The sequence below is a fragment of the Trichoderma harzianum genome, assembly GCF_003025095.1.
Source record: "Trichoderma harzianum CBS 226.95 unplaced genomic scaffold M431scaffold_12, whole genome shotgun sequence".
Classification (NCBI taxonomy): Eukaryota; Fungi; Ascomycota; class Sordariomycetes; order Hypocreales; family Hypocreaceae; genus Trichoderma; species Trichoderma harzianum.
In genome coordinates, this window is record NW_020209260.1 from 706,603 (window position 1) to 725,313 (window position 18,711).

General features: G+C 50.6%; 5 protein-coding genes across 5 annotated transcripts; all 5 read left to right on the top strand.

The window, feature by feature from the left end:
* Window positions 1-434: 434 nt before the first annotated feature.
* Window positions 435-1,964, top strand: M431DRAFT_498518 (hypothetical protein; the record flags this gene model as incomplete). Its single annotated transcript, XM_024917704.1, has 4 exons — window positions 435-479; window positions 542-713; window positions 765-1,044; window positions 1,583-1,964. 4 exons carry the CDS (start codon window positions 435-437, stop codon window positions 1,962-1,964), a joined length of 879 nt encoding a protein of 292 aa, XP_024770944.1.
* An 875-nt stretch (window positions 1,965-2,839) lies between these two features.
* On the top strand, window positions 2,840-4,823 carry M431DRAFT_8501 (hypothetical protein; the record flags this gene model as incomplete). Its single annotated transcript, XM_024923505.1, has 3 exons — window positions 2,840-3,430; window positions 3,493-4,634; window positions 4,697-4,823. The coding sequence occupies 3 exons, from the start codon at window positions 2,840-2,842 to the stop codon at window positions 4,821-4,823; spliced, it is 1,860 nt and encodes a 619-aa protein (XP_024770945.1).
* A 593-nt stretch (window positions 4,824-5,416) lies between these two features.
* M431DRAFT_511369 (hypothetical protein) lies at window positions 5,417-6,564 on the top strand. Its single transcript, XM_024919642.1, has 2 exons — window positions 5,417-5,958; window positions 6,015-6,564. The coding sequence occupies exons 1-2, from the start codon at window positions 5,544-5,546 to the stop codon at window positions 6,323-6,325; spliced, it is 726 nt and encodes a 241-aa protein (XP_024770946.1). The 5' UTR covers window positions 5,417-5,543; the 3' UTR covers window positions 6,326-6,564.
* A 589-nt stretch (window positions 6,565-7,153) lies between these two features.
* Window positions 7,154-10,489, top strand: M431DRAFT_498521 (hypothetical protein; the record flags this gene model as incomplete). The annotated part of the gene is made up of 4 exons (XM_024917705.1): window positions 7,154-7,162; window positions 7,291-7,398; window positions 7,504-8,441; window positions 8,512-10,489. The coding sequence occupies 4 exons, from the start codon at window positions 7,154-7,156 to the stop codon at window positions 10,487-10,489; spliced, it is 3,033 nt and encodes a 1,010-aa protein (XP_024770947.1).
* A 3,037-nt stretch (window positions 10,490-13,526) lies between these two features.
* Window positions 13,527-15,148, top strand: M431DRAFT_238777 (glycosyltransferase family 32 protein). The gene is made up of 2 exons (XM_024913693.1): window positions 13,527-14,211; window positions 14,283-15,148. The coding sequence occupies exons 1-2, from the start codon at window positions 13,838-13,840 to the stop codon at window positions 14,965-14,967; spliced, it is 1,059 nt and encodes a 352-aa protein (XP_024770948.1). The 5' UTR covers window positions 13,527-13,837; the 3' UTR covers window positions 14,968-15,148.
* The last annotated feature ends 3,563 nt before the right edge of the window (window positions 15,149-18,711 follow it).

Here is an 18,711-nt window from a genome sequence, read left to right on the forward strand (position 1 = left end):
TATCCTCTGGAAGAGTAGATATGTATTAAGGGCATTGGAGTTTTACGGAAAAAGATGGTTGATGAAAATGTGCGTCGCTTTATATAAGCTCTTGCTTGACGTTCAAATGTCGGAATTGAATATGAAGCCCTCGAGAGGCGTCAGTGTCCTCCTCAGCATACCATGTCACCATGTCCATATCGAGACTGATCAGTAACAATTGTCGAGTCGAGGGGCAGCCTCTATGATGCAATCCCGCATTGTTATTGGAGAAAGGTGGAAGCTTGACGTGACAATTGCGTGTTGAATGTGAGAAAGTCGGTATTGTGATGTCATTCAAGCGCCGTGGGTGGAATTGATATTTAAGGTTGCACAAGTCGAAGATGGCTGTTGAGTGAGTCTACTCGGTACAGCTGAAGCATAACATTTACAGAGAGAATCTGATTACTTGAAAAATGCCTACTCTTCGAGAACGCAAGAACCCCAGCTCGGGAACCAAGGTGCGTCTCATTCATAATAGCAACTATCAATTGGCATATGAGTGTTAACAAATGAGGTCAAGGTCCACCCGGGCAAAAATGACCCAGTTCATCGTGAAGCAGCCGGACTCGTTGCACCGGAATCACTCGCCGCGGAATCAGTCGAGCACGGCGGCGAGTTCGCACAGAATCGCAATGTTCAGCAAGAGGGCGTTGAAAGCTCCGGCCTAAAAACCCAGTCCGGTCGCGAAGGCGGTATTAGTAGCGGTGGTAAATCCGCGGGTGTCAGTGGTGGTAAATCTGTAGGTGAGGCGCCGGGCTACGTGGCAGATCAATACATCAAGGATACAAAGGGCCCTCATGGGAAGAACATCAAAGAAGGTGTTGATGAAGGCAAGGCAGGAGAGAAAAATGATGGGCTTCAGAGGGCGTTGAGGTCGGAGCCGGGGAGTGAGGACGATCCGAGCAGGTTGGCGGAAGCGCAGATGTTTCAGAAGGGGAGTTTGGGAGCGAGGGGGGCTGGGCCGAGACAGAGCCATTTGGAGGGGGAGACTATTTATGACAAGTTGGATAGCGAGACTTCATCGTGAGATGGGTTGTGATATGTGCCTGTCTGTATAGTACATGTAGTATCAAATTGAAATCTTGGTATAAGGAGAGAGTACCCGTCCATTACGTGATGCATCTGCTGCGCCCTTATGACTTGCGTATGTTGTCACCGCCCCTATAATATCAACTGCAAAATAGATTTGTCTCTGTACAACGAATAATAATATGGAGCCTTGCATACAGCTCTGTTTTTTAACTTGCTGCCTGCTCCGCGGGTTTCGTGTTAATTCCCGCCACTTCTGGCATGGCATTATCAGAGGCCAAAAGTTGAAACGGGTGGGCTAGGCACCAGCATTTCAACACATGCCGAGCCTTCCATATACAAGGCGGCGCGGGATGCTTTGTCTTCTTCTAGACGGTATATTAGGTAGTAGTGGGCAATAAAATACGCCTGATCTGCTCCGAGCATCGCTGTTTTATGCAGCGCTTCTGGTGATGATGACGAACATTTTGTAAGAAAATGAATGAGGGATGCTACATGAACGGGAAATTGGGCTAATGTGTGTAATGTTCAGATGGCTTCGTCATTTATTCGACCGATTTCATTCCAGAATATTCACTTTTCGGGAGAATCACCATCCTGAAGACGGGTCTTTTTACGGCAAGACATACGAAGACATGCCCGTTATACCGGAGGAGAAGTCATCGCTTCGACCGCCACGACCATCAGACGTTGATTCAGGGAAGCAGAACAGCATATCAGGTCCAAAACAAGAAGAAGAGGCTCGGAGAGATGCGTCCAGAAATACAAATGTGCCGTCTGAGCAGGATGTGGAAGCTGAAGAGATGGAGCATCAGCGATATGGCGAGGCGCAACCGCAGCTTGTGCCGACGGACATGATTGAGACGATGATATCAGCGCAGGGGCGGAAGAAGGAGAGTCCCAACGACGGATGAGATGAGATGAGATGCCACAGGGAAGATTTTGCATTCCGGCGACACCGAGATTGAATCATGGAGGACACAAGCGACAGTTGATATTATGGAGGATGCCGCATGTTTGGAAGGATGATACCAAGAATACTTGTTTAATGTTGATAATATTGTCAAATTTCCAGATTTGGTAGCATAGGTGTAGGGTAGGTAAAGGCAACGGAAAGCAAAGGCAGAAAACTCAGATGCGGTGACGACCCACTAAGGCGAGGGTGACGTCAAGCTGCTTCAAGGTTTTTTTCTAGCATGTGCCAAGGCGAGACTGTACAGTTTGGCAGCAGATTGACTGTGGAATAGACGTTGGACCTGGCTTCGAAAATGGAGAAAAAATACTTAAAATTATGTGGATAACGCTGTATGTTCTAGGTATCGCAGCGTGACAAGCAATTGGCATCAGATCTCAGGTACGGACTCACCGTAATCTAATCGCTGTGTTGGCTCTTACATGTGTATGTACGAGTACTCCGTAGTTTATGCCTTAGCTTGATGCCTGACTGTGGCTCCCCCCTTATCTGCCTCGACGCCAAAATTTTGATACTGGGCCCCACCATTCAAAAAAAAAAAATTCACCCCGCCCATTCGAAGAATTCCAAGGCAGCAAATCAGCCCAGTCGGATTATTCCAGCCCGTAATCCATCACTCGGATTTTCTTCTTCTCTTGCATTCTTCGAAAAAAGTAGTATTCGGCTGTTGTTGAATATTACGCCTGGGAAAAATTGGGACTTGCATTGTTTCTTTATTTCCTTTTCCTTCTTTTTTCTTTTTCTCTCACGACATCACTTCACCCCACCATCTCTTTTCTCTTTTCCTCTCATAAACAAAACTTCTAGACCGTCACAATGCCTCCCTCAAGTTCCAAGGAAAAGAGACTCGCGAAGAAGGCCGAGAAGGCCGCCGCTTCAGGCAAGAAGGGAGCCAAGGGCAAGACTGAGCCCGAACTCGACGTCCATGGAAATCCCATCACGGACTCCGATGGCCCCGCCACCACTGATGACAAGCTGGACGAGGTGAAGCGTCTGGCCGATCAGATGGACCAGCACGGCATTTCCGACCGAGTCACCACCGGTGTGCTGTCGTCCACCCAGCAGAGCAAGGACGTCAAGATCACCAGTACCTCTCTCGTGTTCCATGGCCGAGTCCTCATCACCGATTCTACTCTCGAGCTGTCCTTCGGCCGCCGATATGGTCTCCTCGGTGAGAACGGCTGCGGAAAGTCCACTCTGCTCAAGGCCATCGCCGCTCGCGAATACCCCATCCCCGACCACGTCGACATTTACCTGCTGAACGAGGGTGCTCCCCCCAGCGACCTTGGTGCCCTGGAATGGGTCGTCAAGGAGGCTGAGAACGAAATGGACCGTCTCGACAAGCTGGCCGAGAAGATGCTCGAGGACGAGGGCCCTGAGAGCCCTGTCCTGATTGACCTCTACGACGTATGTTGCCCGCTATTTCCCACCAAAACGTCGTCAAATCGAGTACTAACATTTTCTGGCAGCACATGGACAAGATGGACCCCTCCACATTCGCCACCCGTGCTTCCCTGATTCTGACCGGTCTGGGTTTCAACAAGAAGACCATCCACAAGAAGACCAAGGACATGTCTGGTGGTTGGAGAATGCGTGTTGCCTTGGCCAAGGCTCTGTTCGTCAAGCCTTCGCTGCTCCTGCTCGACGACCCCACTGCTCACTTGGATCTCGAGGCCTGTGTGTGGCTGGAAGAGTACCTCAAGAAGTGGGAGCGAACGCTGGTCTTGGTTTCTCACTCCATGGATTTCCTCAACGGTGTGTGCACCAACATGATTGACATGCGCGAAAAGGCCCTGCAGTACTATGGTGGTAACTACGACTCCTACGCCAAGACTCGCGAGGAGAACGAGACGAACCAGATGAAGGCCTACACCAAGCAGCAGGAAGAAATTGCCCACATCAAGAAGTTCATTGCCAGTGCCGGTACCTACGCCAACTTGGTCCGACAGGCCAAGTCCCGCCAGAAGATTCTGGACAAGATGGAGGCCGATGGCTTCATCCAGCCCGTCGTTGCCGACAGGGTCTTCACCTTCCGTTTCGCCGACGTTGAGAAGCTCCCCCCTCCCGTCCTGTCCTTTGACAACGTCACCTTCTCCTACTCTGGCAACCCCGAGGACGACCTGTACCGCAACATTGACCTCGGTTTCGACATGGACTCCCGAACTGCCCTGGTCGGCCCCAACGGTGTTGGCAAGTCAACGCTGCTGCGTCTGATGACTGGCAAGCTCTCCCCAACTGGCGGATCCGTCACCCGTCACACTCACTTGAAGCTTGGTCTGTACTCTCAGCACAGTGCTGAGCAGCTTGACCTGACCAAGTCTGCCCTGGACTTTGTCCGTGACAAGTACAAGGAGAAGTCCCAGGACTACCAGTACTGGCGTCAGCAGCTCGGCCGCTACGGTCTCACTGGTGACTCCCAGACCGCCCTGATGGGTACGCTGTCCGAGGGTCAGAAGAGCCGTATCGTCTTTGCCCTGCTGGCCATTGACGGCCCCAACATGCTGCTGCTTGACGAGCCTACCAACGGTCTTGATATCCCCACCATCGACAGTCTGGCTGATGCCATCAACGCCTTTAGCGGTGGTGTGATTGTTGTGTCCCACGACTTCAGGTAAGATTTTTCTCAAATCATCACTATATTTTAAGCTAATACTAACAACCTTTTCTCTACAGATTGCTGGACAAGATTGCCAAGCAGATCCTGGTGTGCGAGAACCAGACCATCCGATCATGGGACGGCACCATTGGCGAGTACAAGAACTACCTTCGCAAGAAGATGATCACGGCCGGTGCTGTGTAAACGGAGCGAATGCATGAGACGCAAAAATTTAAAAGTGCATATTGAAATGGCAATTGAAATTCTTATAGAACGGATGATGAATGACAGGGAATTGGACGGCGGCTACATGGGATAGGATGTCCACACGCGGCAAAAAATGGCCATCAGGGAAGATGGCGCGTTAAAGAAGAAAAGCACAAGCCGCGCAGAGAGTGCGCATGAGCACGGCCGCGATACCCTAGAGATGCGGGATGCATGCATTCATGATCGATGTTTTTTTGTTTTCAATTTTACGGGATAGACTTGGTAGTATCATTTGAGATTTCTTCTTGGGGTTAGTTACTACTAGGTTTGAATGATATGGGAGGGCATTAGACAGAATGAAATGAAGCCAGGATCTTGTCAATACTTGATGGGTTTGGATATGAGTTGTCCTGTTTGCAACATTATGTGTAGGTAGTTTGGTGAGATCACAATGATGTTGATTTAAATCGGCGGGTGACTCATGCCGGCGAGGGAATAAGATCCGTCAAATTATGTGAAAATACTAGTTCTTTGGCGGAGTAAACGCCCTTTAAGTGACACGGGGGGGCTTTATGTCGAAGTCTATGGTGGCTGGGTTAAAAAATCTCCATCTCCATTTTCATTCCAGTACCATTTTAGGTTGAAAGAACAAAAAAACGAGCCTACAGAGCAAGCACTGTCGAAACAAACACAAGCCGAATACATTGAAAGTTGGCGATGGCCTCGGTTACGATACGGCCCGCATCACCGGCCGATGCCCCCGCCATCGCCGCCGTGCATTACCGCGCGCAGGAGAAATACCACGGCTTCTACGGGGCGTTTTTCGTGCGCAGCCCGCGCGACATATTGATTCAGGCGACGGCGAGGGCAATACAGAAGCCGGAGAATGTGTATTTGGTTGCTGTGGATGAGGAGTCGAACAAAGTGGTTGGGTTTGTGCGATATGTTGTGGAGGAAGAGAAGAAGCAGGCGGAGGAGAAACAAGAAGAGCCTGCTGTTGTGAGTGAGGAAGCTGGGCCGTCGCTTCTTGGTGTCAAGGAGCATTTGAAGGGGTTGTGGGAGGAGTTTAATGAGAAGCAGGTTGCGATGGATGGGTGTTATGAGAAGGCTGCTGATGGGAAGAGACATATCTGTAAGGCTTTTCTTCTTCTTCTTTTGAGAGTGGATGAACTGACGATGTGGCCAAAGATGTAAATCACTTGATGATTGACCCTGATTACCAACGCAAAGGCATCGGAGGAAAGTTACTCGGCGCCGTGTTAGCGAGGAGCGACGAGGAGAAGGTGCCGACGTTTTTGATGTCGTCTGCGGAGTCGCGCGGGTTGTATGGCAAGATGGGGTTCGAGATTCTGGGGACGTGGAGGGTTGATAATGGGGATTGGGCGGGAAGGGTGGTGGATGTGGAGAGGGGATTGGGGATTGTTGGGAGGGAAGGGCTGGAGGAGGAGTTTCGGGGGGTTGGGGAGGTTGAGGATGTTATGGTGAGGAGGGTGAGGTGAGTGATGGCGATGGTGATCTTCAGGTTGGAGTTGAGGTTGGGAGGTTGGGGGATGTGCATGTACATAGAAAGATGCTGTGTATAAGTTTGTATCAAGCATTCTACAACGTGCTATTAGAAAAGCACTCGTAATCTGTATAAGAGGCGTTGTGAATGGCCTTTGCGGCTCGCTTGATGGGATGGAGAGCGGGTACGGGTATCTGCATCAAGGGTCTACTCTAGTGCTGAGATGCAGACGGGGATGATGAACTTCGCGCTGGATGATTTACATTAGAGTTGATAGACATGAATCTGGGCATCTAGCACCTGTAATACCCACCAACTACTACTAATCCATCTTATAGAGTCTATGTGTCTTATGCAATGGTCAAGATATCTAGATGCTCATGGAATCGTTTTGGACCAAAGGCATCACTCATTGCTGCCCAACCTGATCAACTGATATTTATCCTACCCTACATCCAACGGGCCCTAAATGACGGTCCGTTTTTTAGCGCACGTGCTGGTGCCCCAACCCCCAGCCAAGCTCCCTTCTGCAAGTATCAGGTACCGCGCCGCACGCCTGGAATACGCGCAAAGCACAGGTCCGGGCTACCCCACCGCTTTCACCGCCTGGGATTCGCCGGGCATCATCACAAGCACTCCAACGTCCTTGTCCCTTGTCCGCCCAGTCCTGTCTTGTCCTGTGCTGTCGCCAATCCACCTTTGAACCTCCCCGCCTCTGCCCGGACCCCCGCGCCTCAGACGAGCTGCGAGTGCGAGGCATTTGCATTTGCTCCGATCTTTGCAGTCGACACAGCGTCGAGCCAGACATGACTCGGCCAGAGCCATGGATTTCGTGAGCAGCCCTTCATGAACAATAAGGGGGAGAGATGATCCCCTCAGGACGCTGAGCCTGAGCGGGAAAAAGAAAAAAAAGAGAAAACGTGCGTGGGATCCGAGTCTAACGCATCCTTGTCTGTGCAGTGGTCGCGCTTGTTAAGCCCCCTCTCCTCCGGGAGCTCTCGTCAGGACCAGGCAAAGGACCCTGCCAAGCGTCTTCATCGCTTCGAGAAGGAATATGCCGGCTTGTTGGTGAGTTTGTCCTCCCCTTTTGCTCTCTTCTGGTGCTTTATAGTCTGTCGTGGCCATCTTGCGCTGTCGTGTGTGCTAACAGCAATAATCTTGCCCTCCTCTTAGTCCATCTGGCGTAAATCTACGAACCTGTCCCAAGACATCGACGCCGCCGAAACCGTCGAGATCAGGCTTCAAGAGCTGACCAACATCCTCAGCGACGAGAGCCGACGCCCGCTGCCCCATCCCTGCATCCAGTATGCCTCGATCAAGCAGATATACGTGCCCATCGGCAAGATTGCCACCTCGTCCTACAATGAGTGGATCATAAAGGAGGCCGTCCTCTTCTTTGCAACGCTCATCGAGAGCGAGGAGGAGGCTTTTGTTGAAAACCACACCTTTTCCGCCAGCTTGACAAACCTGCTGGTGCGCATTACAGGTGTCAACAGCGCTCGTCTCGGGCTGGATACCGAGTCACGCGTCGTGGAGCTAGCTTTCAACATCACCACCAAGATCCGCCTGGACCCCGAGATCCTTCCTGCTTGGTTTAAGACGCAGCAGGATGTCAACCGTCCGAGTGACAGGGCCGCGAGTGTCCGGGACAAGTTCGCTGGCCGAACTAAGAGGGCTGACTTTCCACTCTTTTACATCCTGATGGACTACATTCACCACGAGGGCAAGGTGGGCGACTTTGCGCGCACAGGTCTTTTATACATCATCGAGGCTGCGTCGAGCTCCGAGTCCCTGGAGCAATGGATTGTCGAGAGTGATTTGTCTACTCTCATGGCCACCGGGTTGGGAGCTTTATACAGTCAGCTAAGTCGGAAACTCGTCATCGATCACCTGCCGAACAACCTGCCGCCTATCCTCGCCCTCTCCGACTATCAACATCCTACATCCAACTACGAAATTGTGAGCTCTTGCTCTAGCGAGTTTCAGTCCCACCTCGAGACCTTTTTGTCCCACCTTTTGTTTTGGCAGGACGTCTTGAATCATTGCAAATCAGTCGAAGTCAAGTCGACACTGCTGGAGCACTTTCAGGTTATTTTCTTACAGCAGCTTCTGTAAGTCTTAATGCTGCCCCTGATGTTTGCGCAATGCAGAGATTCATGCGCTAATGACCAACCATTCTAGATACCCATCATTGCTTGAGTCGTCCGATATAGACGGAGGCTCGTCTGTGGCAGTTTTGACCTACCTCCGCCGCATCATTGAATCCCTGGATCACCCCGACATGATCAACCTCATTCTTCACTACCTTTTAGCCTTGCCCGAAACTGTTCCCTCGCAAGGCCCTCCCTCAGGGACTGCCATAAGCGCTGCTCGCCAGCGAAAATCCATGGATCTCGCTACCATGATGGCGGAAAAGCCCGACACAACTGCGACTCCACTCCTTTTCAACCTGGTGGATCTTATTCTTGCCTGTCTCCGATCGCGCAACCAGCAGACCATCTACGTGACTCTTCAGCTGGTATCAGCCATTGTTAAAAGGCACCATCGATATGCAGTCCTCACCCTCCTCCGAACCGACATGTTTCCCAAAAACAATATCAATCGAACTGTGGGTGCTCACGAGCAAGAAATTGAGTACTTGATGGCCCTGGCAGAGAGCGTTGGCGGCCGAGACGACTTTAACGAGACGTACGAGAGCATCTTGAAAGACACAATGGCTCGGCTTGAGAGTCACCCGTGCTCTCTTAGACTTGTCGCCCCTAGGCTGTCACAGCACAACCACAAACTGCCTACCATTCCAGACAGTCTTCCAGGCGCACCTAAAGACGTACGGGAGCACACTCTTCGTCATGACGATCTTTTACTCAACTCTATTCTTGACTTGATGGAGAACTTTTTCATGAATCCGGTGGAGACGAATCTGTCAGTCACTGATACTATCGTGGACATGGCGATATGCGGCTACATGAGCATCGAAGGGTGGCTAGCTCGGAGCCCCGGCAGCTACGTCTATGTCGAGGACGAGCGGCAGTCAAAGTCTGATGAAAAGAAGGAAACCAAATCACAGCAGGATGCAGAGGGCGATGAAGAGACACAAACAGAAACGGGAGCAGATGCCGAGACCGAGATTGGTGATCGGTCGCTGGCCGACGAGCTCGGATCGCAAGACGATGCTTACTCGGTTGGCGGCTTCTCTACATTCTCAGACGACACAGAGGCGGATCGTCTGGACTCGATGGAAAAGTGCAGGCGTCGGCCAAAGTGGACTCAGGACTCTCTTCCTAGAATCCTCATCGTGCTCAAGCGTCTCTGCGACCAAGTGGAGGCGTTCAAGCAGACGGTGCCCCGGTTTGACGAGCTTCTCCAGCAGCGCCGGGAAGCCTTCCAGACTGCGGATTCAATCCTGGATAACCCCCCGCCCCCTCCTGTTCTGAGGACCCCGCCGCCACGACCTAGCTCCAGCCTTGACGAAGTTATCCGGTCTGTATCTCCATCGCGTCCAACTGGACTCGAGGGTTTCGCCCAACGGCTGCTTTCTGAGCTCGGAACGCCAAGCCGCTCTGTGACCCCTAGAGGACGCAAGAATAGTACTCGAACATCCGGTGCTTCTACACCCTTTAACGTGTCGGACCTGCTCTCTCCTAGCCCCATGCCAAACACCTCCAAGCCACTGCCTGACCCCAACAGGATTGCTCTTAGCCGGAGCCTATCCCCTTCAAGTGCTCAGAGCGAAGCTGGTGGGCACCAACACCGAGGCAGTCGGCAGGGTTCAATAGTCGTCCAGCCGGCGGATTTCGCTGCCGTGGACCAAAGCATCCTGGCCCGGATGGTAACCTTGCCAGGCGATCATGTCAAGCCGATACAGTTGGACTTGGAAGGGAAACCAACTCCCGATGTTCCCGAGTCTTTAGTCTCGGGAGACGAGTTGTCTAGCTTGGACGGATATGACAGCAGTGCGGACCGAAGCGAGGTTGCCACTGAGCCAACCGTGGTGACGGAAACGACTGACAACGCCGAGCCAACAAGCCCGACGAATGAGAACATGGTGTCGGTATCGCATGTTATTACCAATGTGCTCATCTACCAAGGGTTCCTGCTGGAGCTGGCTAGTTTGATGCAAGTTCGCGCCGGGTTGTTCAACGAGGTGCGCTTTGTTTGATGATGCTGAATAATGAAATGCCACTTGCTCTATGATAGAATATTTTTCCCTCCTTCGGAGATTAAAAAGAAGTTTCCACGGGAATTTACTCGGGGCAGCGTGACTGTCCACGGTGCCATGTTGTTTATGTGTGTGTGTGTGGGTTTGTGGGTGTTGTTGTAGTAGGAGCATTGTGCGTACTGTATACCTGAGCTGCCATGCACCGGAAGAAGGATGCATCTTATCGAGGGGTGGGAAGCTGAAAGAGTGCTTTTTTCCCTTGCCTTTTTCCTTGATTTGTTCGTCCTATTGTTGCTTGATCCCTCATACCCTGACCACACACCCCCTGGTCACTTTATGGATGGGCATAAGGAAGCGGAGTTGGCAATTCAGCCGACGGGTTTATTGCAGATGAGTTTACGACATACCTTTTTGCATGTATGTTATGTATGCGTGTATGGACTATGTAGGCAAGTAGGAGAGTAGATGCCGTATGCCGGCTTGGCTTGGTTGTCAAAAGGCCCATGGAAAACAGACTGACAGGCATTTCTTGTTCATGAGTTTGCTGGTTGCACTGTGTGAGTTTGATGTGATGTGTCGGGATGGATGGCCTGCAGATGAAGTGCATAGCTGAGTCCGATTAGCGACGGATGGTTCCGTGCTGAGTGAGGCTGTAGGTGAAGCGGATGGAGTGTTCCGGTGGACGAGTTTCCGGGGCCGGAAGACGGATGTGTTTGTAAGACGGATGGGACCCGGAGGTTGAGCTGGAGGAGGCGGTTCCGGGATTTGAGGACGGGGACGGAGCATGGGCGGATTAATTTGTCGATTGGGGATGGGGATTTTGCGTTTACGGGTTTATTCTTTACTATATATAAGCTTATGTGGACGCTTATGTTGGATGGTTCCTTGCTTTACTCTGTACTCTTATGGGAGTTGTGTTTTACCTTAACGGGCGTTTCGAGGTTATTTCGGTCTTTCCCCTGCTCACTTCGATGAGTTGTATCTATGACATGACCTAGCTTCTTCTCTTTCTGGGCTTCGTTATCGACGACACGGCTGCCTTTGCTCACAGGATGCCAGAAATACTTGCTAATAGAGATTGCTTCACCAAGAAGTGTTGACAATGGCCTTTACTAAGCGAAATCCTCTCCATCTACGAATTCTGCAGCAGCACTACCGTTGAGGACGACCTTTGTCACTGAGACTGAGACTGGACTGCATCGCGCTATCGTTTCCCCTCCGCTTGGTATACCGGCTATTTACGATTACCCTCGCGGCAAACATCATGGTCGGCTGGCAAAATAAATGGTTGGGTGTGAATAGGTTGGAAAGAGCTTTTGATGGTTAAGCTATTCAAGCCGAAAGCGGATCATGTTATACATGAGATGTCGGAGGGAGCGATTTGTTTAGCACCATGGCTGACATGAGGCTTGTCTGTCCTGTGCATCACGAATATAACGATACACTGTACGTAAGCGTCACAGACACCTTCGAGCATCGATCACACTGGCCCCCTAAGTTACAATAAAAGGGAGCTCTGGCGCCAACACGGAGCCAAATGCCCTTTATTTTTGAATTTGGATTCAGAAGAGGGAGATGTTGCTCCGTCTTTTGTCAGTGTGTCTCAAATAGTTCATCGCCCTGCTCACAGGCCGCCCAAAGCTCTCGGAACACACCCGCCACTGCATGTATGTTTGCTTCCATCCCTAGGGGGTAAGGTACCCGTGCACACGCATCCCTCCCTGTCGCTATAAAAAGAGACAAGCAACAAAGATCCCAAGAAACAAGGTTGAGGCTAAGACAGATGGACGGGCGGTTGAAACATGCGTGGGTGAGACGAGACAAGACACGCCAAAAATTGAGACAAGACAAGACGCTTCGATGTAAGACATTGGAAGGATGACGGGCATCACGGGTTAAGGGATTGAATTGATCGGCGAGAGAGGGATTGGAGCGATGCTACTTTGGATGGGTAAGCTTAATTGGGTGGTTGACAGGGCTTAATGTGGCCTGTTTGTGTTGTGTTGTGTTGTGTTGCTGGGTAAGTACAGGTGTTATTACCGGTAACTGTCATCACTGCAACTTGTCGAGATGATCATCAACTTAGTAAGTCATGTCAGTACTGAGACTTGCAACTTGCAGCAGACCATCATAGGTAATCACCAGCAAGTATTAGCATTGAACCCTGAACGATTTGCTGTTTAAGCTCGTCTGATGGCGCATCGAATACGGGGTTTAGCGTGGGCCGAAGCCTCGTCACGCTCTTCTCACATGCTGCCGCTGCAGCGCACCTCTAACTGCAACAGGCAGTCGCCGAACCTCTTCGTAATTCATTGCATTGATTGATCCTTCGCCATCGTCAAACCAACCGCCTGTGGCAAATCGGTGAATCCATGCGGATTGTCACTCGTTGAGTCGCATCGCAGCGGCTATTCTCAGTTTATACTGACTCTACAGTAGACACACAGAACCAGAAAAAGAAAAAAAAAGAAATGGGACGCGCCACCTGCTGCACTCCGGAAAATTTGCAAAGCTCCAGCTCGCCTTTTTTCGTTCCTGGGCGATATCTAGCCGCTCCATTAGCCGGCAAATCAAACTGGGCTGGCAATTTTACCAGCATCATGGCGCTCTTCAGCTATTGGGCACGTCAGCTTATGGTGCGGCGCAGCAGCCAATCACGGCGGCCCGAGTGGCCTCGTTCAAAGGGTTCCAGACGCCGGGCCATGAAGCTGTTTAAGAACGACTAGACGATGGCGGATCCACTGCCTTGCCTGGGGGGTGGGAAGAAACCAGAATCCAGAGTCCAGAGAGGAAGGCCGAGAGGACAAAAGGCTTAAATACAGAGTTATGTTTTAGCCAAATTGTCGGATGGCCATCGATATTGCAACCCATCCTATACAGTTCGAAGAGGAGGGGACCCTACGAGGATTGTCGACGTTGGACCTCGATGGATTTCTCCCAACAACAGCCTAAGCAAGCTCAGCCCGTGCCCGTATCGTATTTGAGACAAACGTCAAAAAGGCACAGCCCGGCTCCATCTGTGCCTGTGCTGGCGCAGCGCTAGCACGATGCTCTAAGATAGCTTAATCTCACGTATTTGTTCCCTACAGGACAAGGAGGAGGCTCAAAGGAGTATGTAAGGCCGTCGTATTGGCTCCGTCGTGTCTTCCTAGCTCCAGCCGGGGGTTGGTTCGCTTTCTTCTTTATGCGCCGTAATTTCTCTTTCTCTCTTTCGCGCTCTTTGTCCTCGTCGTCGTCGTCACCATCGTGAGCGGTTTTCGCTCTTTGTTCTTGTCGTCGCGTGATCGTGAATCACACTTGTGAGAGAGACAAAGAACAGCGACCCCCAACTTTCAGTTCAGCAGCAATATGCTTCTCCACGAAAAGCAAGACTCCTTCTCGCCGCTGAGGCAGATCCTGGGCCATGTCTCGCAGCGCCGCTACCGAAACTACGCCGCCGTCGGCATCGCCCTGGTGCTGCTCTCCATGGTCTGGCTGAGCGGCAGCCTGACGCTTCACTCGAGCAGGCAAAAGTTCCACGACGACTACGTTAGCAACCGCGTGCCCGAATGGACCAGCAGGGTCAGCAAGTCCAACGATAGCCACCTGATTCCCGCCAATATCTGGCAGATCGTCTTGCCCAAGACTCAGCCGTTTATGGGCGATCCGAATCACGTTCATATAGACGCCAGACAGCTTGAATTTACCGCTTCTTGGCTAGCCACAAACCCAGACTGGCAATAGTACGTCTATCAGGTGGTCCTATCTTCCTTAAATCTTCTATTTACTAATCTATACTGTTTAATCCCTGCAGCACTCTGGTTGGCCAGAAGGGTGGTAACGAGTTCGTCGAGAGCCACTTCAAAACCAACCCCAAGATCATCGAGACCTACCACAACATCAGCAACGTGGGCCAAAAGTCGGATTTCCTGCGATACCTTCTCCTCAGCGTCTACGGCGGCGTCTACACAGACACTGACACCGTCGCCCTCAAGCCCATCGACGTCTGGGTCCCGAAAGCCTTCCGGGATAAAGCCCGCCTTGTAGTGGGGATTGAGTTCGATCGCCGTGACGGCGGCCCGTGGGCCGACATCCCCCACTGGCTCCAGTTCTGCCAGTGGACCATTGCTGCTGCTCCCGGCCATCCTGTCTTTACTAGGATGGTGAACCGTGTGCTGAAGTCTCTTGACGACTTGTCGGATCTTCACGGGGTGCCTATTAGCCAGCTCCAGCCCGAGAGCTTCGAGGTCATGAACTCGACGGGTCCGGCGGCCTGGACCGACATGGTCTTTGAGCAGTTGCAAGTGTATAACCCTCTTCTCAACGATACACAGGATCTGTCTTTTATGGAAGAGCCCACCCTCATCGGCGACATTTTGATCCTGCCCATTGACGGCTTCGGCATGGGCCAGGATCACTCAAAAAGCACAAACGACGGAAGCATTCCCCCGACGGCCATGATGAGACATATGTTCCAGGGATCATGGAGAGGAGACTAAATGTGCTGGGATGTGTTCCTTTTGTATGAATAATGGGATTGTACTTTTTTTTTTATGAGGAAGCGTTTTTGGCTATGGACATGATATACGTTACAAAGCATCTTGTGTCGAACGGGCTTTGTTTATGAGTTTTGGCACTTTTGGGTTATACGGCCTCTGGGGCGATTTTGTATTGCCTTTTTTTATGTATATAGTAGGGATATACCAGAATCTGTTATTTTGATGAATGTTTGCGTTTTGATGGTTTGAATTGTTGTGTTTGGGTTGGGTGTTGCTTGTCTTGGTGTAGCGGATTGTGTAAGTTACATGTATGATAGGGATTGAGAAGAGTCTGAGAGAAGAGGGGGGAGATGTCTTATAGATGTGTATTATTCAGAGTCACTTACACGATAGACGCCAAGATGCGCGTTTCTGTCATCAAGGTCGCCAGTTTCTTTGCATCGATGTCTCTCAGAACTCAAGATGCATCAGAGTTAATATTCACCTATATACTGAGCAATTAGAGTTCATTGTTGATTATATGAGTTGTGAGAGACAAAGGAGAGAAGATTCTTTCTAGGGTATGCCAAAAGAGCTCTGGATCTCACCAGTGTAAGAGTGGAGTCTCGTGAAATATCCCGGCTATTTCTTACTTTACTCTTTTTTTCCACTAGGCGTCCTCGAGTCTTCGATCCGGTTGCTATTTACCGGCAAAAGAGAAAAGTGAAGTACAAATTTATGATTGTCTAAAAGGCAATTTTTGTTGTGATTGGTCACTAGCTATATGAAGCATATGAGGTGTGATACCACGATAAAGGGGGAACATGGTCTCATCGGCTATTGAACACAAGTCAATTTCCACAAAGAAATCATTCTTCTTGTCTAGAGTTATAGAAAAGTCCGTGTTTGGCAAACGATGTCCTGTATACGATACATCAACCGAAACCTCCTTTTGTTCATTCACAGTGCTTCAAGGCAATTATGTAACAATCCACAACATTAGTCACAAAAGGATAATTGCTAGATCCCTTAGTTTGACCCGGCAAAAACTATATAAAGGAAGCCTTTATCCCCCCCTTCTTTCAAGAAATTGGCGAGCAACAAATCCTTCAGTTACATCTGGCTGCTCTCCTTATTTTACAGAGTAGTTGCTCAATCTCTCAGCCTTTCATTATCTCTCTCTATAAAAGCTCTCCTCTACTAATAGAAGAACTGGCAGATGAGCACCGTCACATGCCCTCCATGAGCTTTCCGGCGAGCATTTAATAGCACAGATGATGTTTCCAAGTCAGGTTATTTATGAAGGGTATTGGACCAACTTTATATCACCCATAACTGTTACAGTTCTGCAAATAGAAGACACGGAAGCCGCTGGTAATCCCAAAATTGTAGGCTATCATGTAAAATTTCCATCTCCTTTGATTAAAGATTCATCATCTAGCAGACACCTCATCTTACAAAGTAGCTCTGACTCCCAAAATTCAACCACACTCAAATGGTCCAATTGTTCCCCTCGTGCCCATCGTACATCTTTCACATTAATTTCTAGTAGACATACCCCTAAATACCCAGACCCTGAAGAAACCAAATCACGTCATGAAGCACAAAAACCTACCTCGGCTTACAGCCCGAAACCACGGACGAAACCCATCCAAAGCTTACCGAGAAGCCATGTCAGACTCATCCATCCTACGAACAACCCCAAAATATCCTCCTAGACTCACTCCTCTGTCTTTCCTGGTAAAGCTCAATGACTCGTAATGTGTTGCAACGTTAGAGACACCCAACTGCCCCCAAAACACTAATCAAAACCACGGTAATCTGGCAATCTCGGTTTTTTCTACGCTCTCAGCATGCTTCAAGAGTGATCCAAGGGGGTCATTCTCGGTGAATCTGCAAGGATTTGATCTTGTGACCTCTTAATCCCCTGAATTCGTATTTCGCGAGAACCGGACGTACTATTCTTGTGGCTGATCGCAGGTATACAGCACCGTAAAATCACCATTACGCAGGTATTTGGCCGAGAATGCTGAAAATATTGCATTCCGTGGATTCATTTTCAAAAGTTCGACCGTGATACCCACAAGAAGCACTCTTCGCCGGATAGACTCCCGGCACAGGGCTCCGTGACATTCACATCGGCCTATTTACGGGGTCCCAAGCTGCAAGACGCCGTTGTTTTCGTTTCATTCGACAGCATCCGGTACTTGCCGCCGGACAATGCATGAATATCGACATCGAGTGAGGCCTCAATTCTGGTCATCTGCCACTGCGCATCTTCCCTTGAGCCGCCGGGCCGAAGTCAGTTGAACCCGCGGCACCAGGAATCCAGATAACAAACTCCACTACGCGATAAACTCACCGGCGTTCCCCCACGAAGTACATCCCAATGAGTATCTCCCTGTATCCAAACATGGCAGCAATGTTACGAGATAACTGGTAGGCTTCTCGGGCCGACCCCATACGCCCGCAATTTTCGATCAATGCAACCGAGAAGCGCCCGAAGGCAGCAAAGATAGATTCAGACGTCGTATTCATCGCCTTTTACCAGCATTCCGACAAGAGACGTCGTGTATCATTCATTCTTCAAGGCAAACATCGAATTCTCCCAACCCCCACGGAGAGAATTGAGGGCTGAAGCTGGTGTTGGCGAGTGTGGAGCTCCCTCTTGACCGGCGACACGAAATTTGGTACCGAATAAGGCCGTGGTGACGAGCCAGTGCTTTGTGAATGTTGCATTGTTGGTAATCTGACATGTGCCTCGCGCAGCCGACTCGGCGTATCTTTGCTCGGCGAGATAGCTTGCTGTGGAGAGCTCCAGATTATGCCATATTAATTCTGGCGAGGCTGGCGAGATGAGATTGAGAACAGCCCGAGATGCAAATCTATCCACGACTGTTGTTTTGACATCACAATTGTAAAATTATAGTAGGGCACGCAAGAGCCCAGATGTGACATGGATGTCTTCGAGATCGGGGTTTCCAAGGCGACGTGCAGCATCACTAGCAGTTGTCAGCTAATGCTTGACCGGGTACAAGGCGCTAGCAAATCAAAACTGCTTCAAGCAAACCGAAAATTGGGTGAAACTCGGCATCGGCAAGTCTCGGATTAGACAATGGGAATCTACTATTGTTTCCCACGTGCTGTAGTATTTTCTTGTTCCCCCTTTTGCCTCCGGAATGTATTTCAGGATACGCGTACGCGCCAACGTACCTGAGGAGAGTACGTGTATAAGTGAGGAGAGGAAGAAACAGAACAAGTTAAATCACTGCAAATCCACAATGGCCACATGGCAGCCAAGAGTGGGCTTGAGCTGGAGCATTAGCATTCATGGTGTTAGTCGGGACAGGGCAGGGCCGATTGTGGTGCCAATCCTTCGCCGTCCAGCCGACTTGGCCGTGGAGCCTGTGGCGTTATTCACCGAGAGCAGGGCCCCTTTTACGTAGAGCATGAGCAAAACACCGAGTAGGAGGCCGGTCAAGCTTCAGAACCCGGTGCCGGCCATGGAAGCGCCGTGCCGAAGATCAGCGGCTTTTCGTATCGTGCTTGCGGCGTCACTCTAGCGGTATGGATGGTTGACTGCAGCAGCCCAAGCAGCCAAGCTACTGTAGGGCATCGCCTGCGCTACTCGATCCGGCCAGGTCAGCCAACGTTTCGTGCCGTGGGTTGCCGCTCGCAAAGATTCCCAATCAGGATGTGAACGGGACTGGTGGCTTGTGTGGCGCCTTATACCTCCGAGACGAACTTACCCGCGTTGCAGCCATT